Source organism: Myotis brandtii, unplaced genomic scaffold (genome assembly GCF_000412655.1).
Source record: "Myotis brandtii unplaced genomic scaffold, ASM41265v1 scaffold959, whole genome shotgun sequence".
Classification (NCBI taxonomy): Eukaryota; Metazoa; Chordata; class Mammalia; order Chiroptera; family Vespertilionidae; genus Myotis; species Myotis brandtii.
The window spans coordinates 40289-46763 of record NW_005371966.1 but is presented as its reverse complement, the minus strand read 5'-3'; the positions used below and the strand labels follow the sequence as shown (position 1 = coordinate 46763).

General features: G+C 52.0%; 1 protein-coding gene across 1 annotated transcript; it reads right to left on the bottom strand.

The window, feature by feature from the left end:
• Nucleotides 1-303: 303 nt before the first annotated feature.
• LOC102242142 (cancer/testis antigen 1) lies at nucleotides 304-1498 on the bottom strand. Its single transcript, XM_005886157.1, has 3 exons — nucleotides 1197-1498; nucleotides 707-835; nucleotides 304-442 (listed from the first exon to the last, which is right to left on the bottom strand). Exons 1-3 carry the CDS (start codon nucleotides 1496-1498, stop codon nucleotides 304-306), a joined length of 570 nt encoding a protein of 189 aa, XP_005886219.1.
• Nucleotides 1499-6475: the final 4977 nt, after the last annotated feature.

Genomic DNA, 6475 nt, shown 5'->3' with positions numbered 1-6475 from the left:
CATTAAACCGTCTTCCATTGCCTGTACTACTTGAATATTTGAACCCCAGAACCTCCCCTCCAACCCAAGGACAAAGGCAAGAAAAGCTGGATGCTGAAAAGAAACTCAGATACAAAATAGTAGCTCACTTTTATTACTGATTTAGGCAATATTTAAGCATTACTTAAACAAGAGGGCAGAGAGTGCCCAAGGGTTAGTGTAGGCAAACAACAAACCCCACACCCCCAAATAAAAGGGCAGCTACTGCAAAAACCATGGCCCCAGGGAAGGATGTACTTCCTAGGACTGGACACTCCTGGGGCCTCAATGCCCGTTTTGGGACTGAGGTCTAGCGCAAAAGGGAGGCACAAAGTGCTGCATGGTCTGCACCGCTATGGCAAGCCGGTGGAGCAAGGAAGCAGTAGAAATTTGCAGGAGGTCAGTATCTTCAGCAGTTAAGCGGCTAAGAGTGAAGGGAGAAGAAAAGCATTTTAGAGGCGAGAACTCAGCGCCTTCCACAGTCCAACCCCTCCCCCAGGTGGCAATCAGACCTACTCCTCCATTAGAGAGGTCCTCAGGCTGCGGCAGACCCTCTAGTGACCCGGCGCCCCGCGGCCATCCTCAGACCCCCATCCTTGGGGTCCCCACATCGCCAACAGAGCGCCCCTGGGCCCGAGACCCGCCCGCCTCCTGCTGCTACTCCCACCCCGTCCCTTCTGGAACTTACATGAACAGGTCACTGTCAGCCACTCTGAGGTCCCAGTGAACCCTCCCGTGGTAGGTTTCGGCCCCTGCCATCAGGTATCTGCGGGCCACCTCCGCATCCACGTAGGTCAGGAAAGGCACCGTGAGGGCGCTGGTGGAGTTAAGGTAAAGGCTCCATCCACACGGACTTTGTGGGTCAGGCGCCCTGGCCCACCAGAGGCCGGTCCTGCCCCAGGCCCCCCTAGGCCCCCCAAGACCCTCCAGGATGACCCTTCAAGGACTCTGGACCGCAGCCCCTCGTGAGCCACTTGCCCTGTCTCCGGGCCACGCCCCAGGTCTCCAGGCCACCACAGCTGCTTCCCCAGCCACCTCGGTCCCATGAGCCCCTCAGGCCTCCCCACCCGCAGCCCCCGAAGCCTATCCTGCCCGTCCTCCTGCGGCCCCCCACCTCCCGCCCATCCCCTCACCCTTCCCTCCCACAGGAGGGGGAGGGGGCGCCTTGGAAAAGATACAACTCCGACAGTTGGCTTCCCGGACCTCTGTGGGAGGTAGAGGCCACTGCAGCCTGCCCCGACTCCTGCGAGGCCGCCTCGACCTGCGAGGCCGCCTCGACCAGGGGGGGGCCCTCGACCTGCGAGGTCCCCTCGACCTGCGAGGCCCCTTCGACCTGGGGGGCTCCCTCGGCGGCAGGGCTTTCCTCTTTGGTGCTGTCCTGGTCTCCAGGGCCCACGGCGCTCCCTGGGACACTGGGTGACCCAGCACCACCGTCCACGCTGCCTCTGCCTTCGTCCTCCTCCTCCTTGGGAGCCTGCATGGCTGCGCTGCCCGCCACACACCGGAAGTCCTCTCTCACACTGAGACAATGGCTTCCCAAGAAGCCCTGCCTCCTCAGGTTGCGCCTGCGCACACAGACCTGGGGGGCGGGAGGGAGGTGGCTCCTGGCACTGGATTGGTTCCTGTCCACAGTCTGCCCTGCGGAGAGACCCCGTGTCTGGCACTGGATTGGCTCTTGTCCACAGTCGGCCCTGCAGGGAAACCTTGTGTGAGGAGCGGTTGGGCGTCCTCACAAAGCCCCGCCCCTATGTGCGTGCGTCCGCAGGCCCCGCCCATCCTGGAAGAGCCAGGTTGGAATGAAAGGCCCGGATGCCTGGAGGCGGAGTGAGTCCACAGGAAGGAGAGCAGAAAGGTGGGTAGAATGTGGCAGGGGAAGCAGGGTCAAGACATGGCCGCCGAAGCCGTGCAGGGACACCATGCCTCGGGCGTGGAGAGCCATGCCCTGAGGGAAGGACATGGTCCACGTCCCTGTGGGCACACTGTGTGTCCCTCGGGAAATGGCGGGGGGCAGGTGGCCCACTGGGGGAAACTAGCCATATTAAAAGCCTCTGCCAGCCTCAAACTTTTAGGAATCCGAGAATAAATAGTATTTCTCAGAATGTACTGATGGGCTCCTGTCCCACAAGCAGCCAGTTCCCTCGGGGCAACCCAGAAACTCACTGCCCCTGAGGACGGGTGGCGAAAGGGCCCACGTGTCCATGGAGACCCCAAAAGATTAATTTAGGCTTTCCCTTCCTCGGCCGCCACAGCAGCTCTCCAAACCGTGCTGCTCCAGGCAGGCAATAAGGGGTACCGCCTCACCCCGACAACCCCCTGACCCTCCCCCACGTAAATCCAAAGACTGAACAGAAACATCAGGGCAAGCCCGCGATCTCCAAGAAAAGGGGTCCCCCCCAAATTGGGAGGTTTGCCCTGAGGGGTGTCTTCAGGGCTGGGCACTCATCCCCTCGTGCAGGCCCCGCCTTCATAACCTCATCTGCGCCCCATTACCTCTCAAAGGCCCCGTTTCCAAATACCATCTTGTTGGGGGTCAGGGCTTCACTATCCATGGGTTTTACGGGAGCGGGAAGGACCCAAGCATTCAGTCCATAGCAGTGTGCGCCTCCTTGACTCCATCTATGTGGGTGTGACTATTTTTAATGGGGCGCCAAGGACTGATGTGACCAAACATGCAAACAGCATCTTTACTGATGGGGAATCCAGCTAGCTGTTGAGAGAGGTGTGGCAGGAGGAGGTACTCGGGTCTCACAGGTACTCCCAGCTGAGGGACAGGACAGAGACAGTGAACTAAGATTTTGTGATACAATTTTTAAAGCAATCCAAACCCAAAAGCCCTCATGAAGCTCCTGGAATCACAGGAGCTATCGAGGTCCAGACCTGTGATGATGGTTCCACTGCTTCCTCTCAAGTTCACCTTGGAGTGCCCTTTCCTCCCCTGTGCTCCGGGCCTGGGGAACCCTGCGTCCCCAGCTGTCTGCACCAGGGGTGCTGACGCTCCTGCTCCTGTGCCAGGCCCCACCCCTCACATCTCAGGCCCAGGAGGTGTCGCAGGCCATGTCTCGGTTCCTCTCTGCTGCTTCTGGGCCCCGCTTCTACCTGCTGTTCTGGTGACTGTCCTTACCCAGCCCTGCTCTGTGCCCCAGAGCTGGCCCAGGTGGATGGCACCACTCAGGAAGCTCCTTTGTCCAGGATGCCGGTTGGGCTCAGCCAGTGGAGACCAGAGGGTGGGAGGAGTGAGCAGCAAGGGCATTTGTCACACCTCCTCCTCACACCTCCTCCGGGACTCCCTGCAGTTCTGGGAGTGGCTGCATTCCTCAGCTCTCATGGGATGCAGGAGCACTGACCCCTCTCCCTGCTCCTTTAGGCTTGCTATAGAGAAGATGGCTTTTCCTCGGGTGAGGATTAACAAAAACGGAATAAATTGGGAAGATGTTTTTTTCCTGGTGCCTGACCACCCCTTGGTGGCTGTGGCATGCCGGTAAATGCTTGACAGCTTGTTCTTGGTGTGTGGGCAGGTGGGGAAATTGGAAAGTATGCATATACATATGTGTAGAAGTTGATTAGAATTCTAACTCTTATAATTCTCAGTCACTATGAGGACTTACTACAGCCGTTTTATCTTTTGTTTCTGATTGCTGTATATCTCCATTGTTTCTTTTCCCTCATGTTTCTGCCTGATATATTGGTTTTGTGGTTTTCTATGTTTTCTTCCTCCCTCCATTTCCTTTCCTTTTTTTTTTTTAATGTTTCTTATTCTCAGTTCTGGATTTTTGTTTTGTGTTTACCATTAGTTCTGTAAAAAAATGTCTCATAGATAAAATAGTCCTCTTTCTGCCCTAGCTAGTTAATAGAGTGGATAGAGCATTGGCCTGTGGACTGACGGGTCCTGGGTTGGATTCTAGTCAAGGGCACATGCCCAGGTTGTGTGCTCAATCCCCAGTAGGGGGCATGCAGGAAGCAGCTGATCAATGACTCTCTCTCATCATTGATGTTTCTATCTCTCTCTCCCTCACCCTTTCTCTCTAAAATCAATAAAAAATATTTTTTAAAATAGTCCTCTTTTTTTCTGTTTGCATCTTATCTTCATTCACCTATACAAGTTTAGTCCTTTTCCTCCTCCTTTCTTATGCTTTTGTTATCACAATTGATCCATTTTTATGTTGTTCATTCATTACCAATGTTCAGTAGTTATAGTTATTTTTAATGCCTTTTCTGCATTAACCTTTGTGTTATAATTGTTTAATACCCTATTCTGAGGTAGAGTTGTAATTTCCTTCTTCTGTCCATCATCTTACAGTATTGTATACTATTGTGTTTTTGTTTTAGGTAGAAGAAATATTTTCAACATTTCTTATAAGGAAGGGGTGGTAAATTCTCTCAGCTTTTGTTTGCCAGGGAAAGCCTCTTTTCTTTTTCATAGTTAAAGGATAACTTTGCTGGATATGTTCTTCTCGGCTTTTGGTTTCTCACTTTCAATATTTTGTATATATCATTCAATTCTGTCCTGCTTTGTAGGGTTTCTACTGAAAATTTTGATGATAATGTGATGGGGTTTTGTTGATAGGTTACTGTTTTTTTCCCTGGCCGCCAGGGAATTCTTTCTTTGTCATTAACTTTTGACAGCTTTAATATGTGTCTTGGAGAAGTTTTTTTTTATGTTGAGATAATTAGGTGTTCTGTTACCTTCTTGTATTTGAATATCTAGCTCCTTCCATGAGTTTGGGAATTTCACATTGATTATTTACTTTCTTTTTAAATATGTTTTTATTGATTTTAGAGTGAGGAAAGGAGAGGGAGAGAGGGATAGAAACATCAATGATGAGAATCATTGATCATCTGCCTCCTGCATGCCCCCTATTGGGGATTAAGTTTGCAACCTGTGCATGTGCCCTAACTGGGATTGGAACCATGACCTCCTGGTTCATGGGTCAATGCTCAACCACTGAACCACACTGGCTGAGCAGAAACATAAATGTTTAACTCAGTAATTCGACCTTTTGGAATCTATCTTGAGGAAATAAACATTCACACAAAGACAAATAGAAGAATTCCATCGAATCATTATTTATAATAAGGAAAAATGTAAACATTAAATATTCAACAGTACTTCTTTTATGCATCCAATGACATGTATTTAAAATTATTTTAAAAAGAAGAAAGCTCATATGTTAAATGAAAATAGTTCAGAAAAAAATGTAATCCTGAACTTGCAAAAATCACACATTATCTGTTATTGGTGCATAATCCTATATAATAAAGAGTTAATATGCAAATGGTCATCACACCCTTGGGCCTTTGTGCCAGGGCCAGGGGACCTGAGGCAGTGTCCCCCACCCTGGCACCTGGGCCAGGGGACTTAAGGCCGTGTCCCCCACCCTGGTGCCCGGGCCGAGGGGACCTGAGGCTGTGCCCCCTGCCCAGGCCTGGGGACTTGAGGCCATGCCCCCTGCCCCAGTGCCAGGGGACCTGAGGCCAGGCCGGGGGACCTGAGGCTGTGCCCCCCACCTGGCAGGGCTTGATGGGGGACCTGAGGATGCGCCCCCAGGCCCAGCGCCAGGCCAGGGGACCTGAGGCCAGGCCGGGGGACCTGAGGCTGTGCCCCCCACCTGGCAGGGCTTGATGGGGGACCTGAGGATGCGCCCCCAGGCCCAGCGCCAGGCCAGGGGACCTGAGGCCAGGCCGGGGGACCTGAGGCTGTGCCCCCCACCTGGCAGGGCTTGATGGGGGACCTGAGGATGCGCCCCCAGGCCCAGCGCCAGGCCAGGGGACCTGAGGCTGCGCCCCCTGCCCTGTGGGGCTTGACGACTGTGGGGCTAATCAGGTCTGGGTCTTGTGGGATTTCACAGTGTGTGTGGGTGGGCAGGGACTTGACTCTGGGTCCCAGAGCGCGCCCCAGACTCTGACAGGAGGGAGATTTTCATATACATTTTACTAATTTTTTTCCATCTCTGACACTTCTATTATCGAGAAAGGGCAAATAGCAATATTAAAATATTTCCTCTAATTAATTCCCTTTTAATGTGCACAAATATTGTGCACTGGGCCACTAGTTAATATATAAAGCAAGTATAAAACTAATATTTCGAAATACTGACAGTGGCTAATGCTGAATGACATAACAATTCATTTTTGTTTTCTTCTATTTCCTAAATTGTGTTCAGTTGACTAGAATAGCTGAATCCCACACCTCCCCTCCAAACCAGAGACAAAAGCAAAAAAATTTGGAGGCACGGTAACGAAATAATCTCAGACAAAAATAGCAGTTCACCTTTATTTCCTGCTGTAACAACCAATTAAGAACCCCATCCTCCAGCAACAGGGAAACAACAGAGGTGAGAGTGCGGAAGGGCCAATACAAGCACACAATTGGGCCCCCATAATAAAGTAGCAACCCCTGTAGGAACCAATGGCCCAGAGAAGGATGCCGTGCCTAGGGAAGGAGTCTTAGCCCCCCTTT

Bases quoted from the DNA above. Each gene is read 5' to 3' on its own strand.
- LOC102242142 (XM_005886157.1), bottom strand. From the start codon at position 1,498: ATGCAGGCTCCCAAGGAGGAGGAGGACGAAGGCAGAGGCAGCGTGGAC. The intron at 836-1,196 runs GTATCTTTTCCA...TAACTCCACCAG, and splicing joins GGAAGCCAACTGTCGGAGTT to CGCCCTCACGGTGCCTTTCC. The intron at 443-706 runs GTAAGTTCCAGA...CTTCACTCTTAG, and splicing joins GCTGACAGTGACCTGTTCAT to CCGCTTAACTGCTGAAGATA.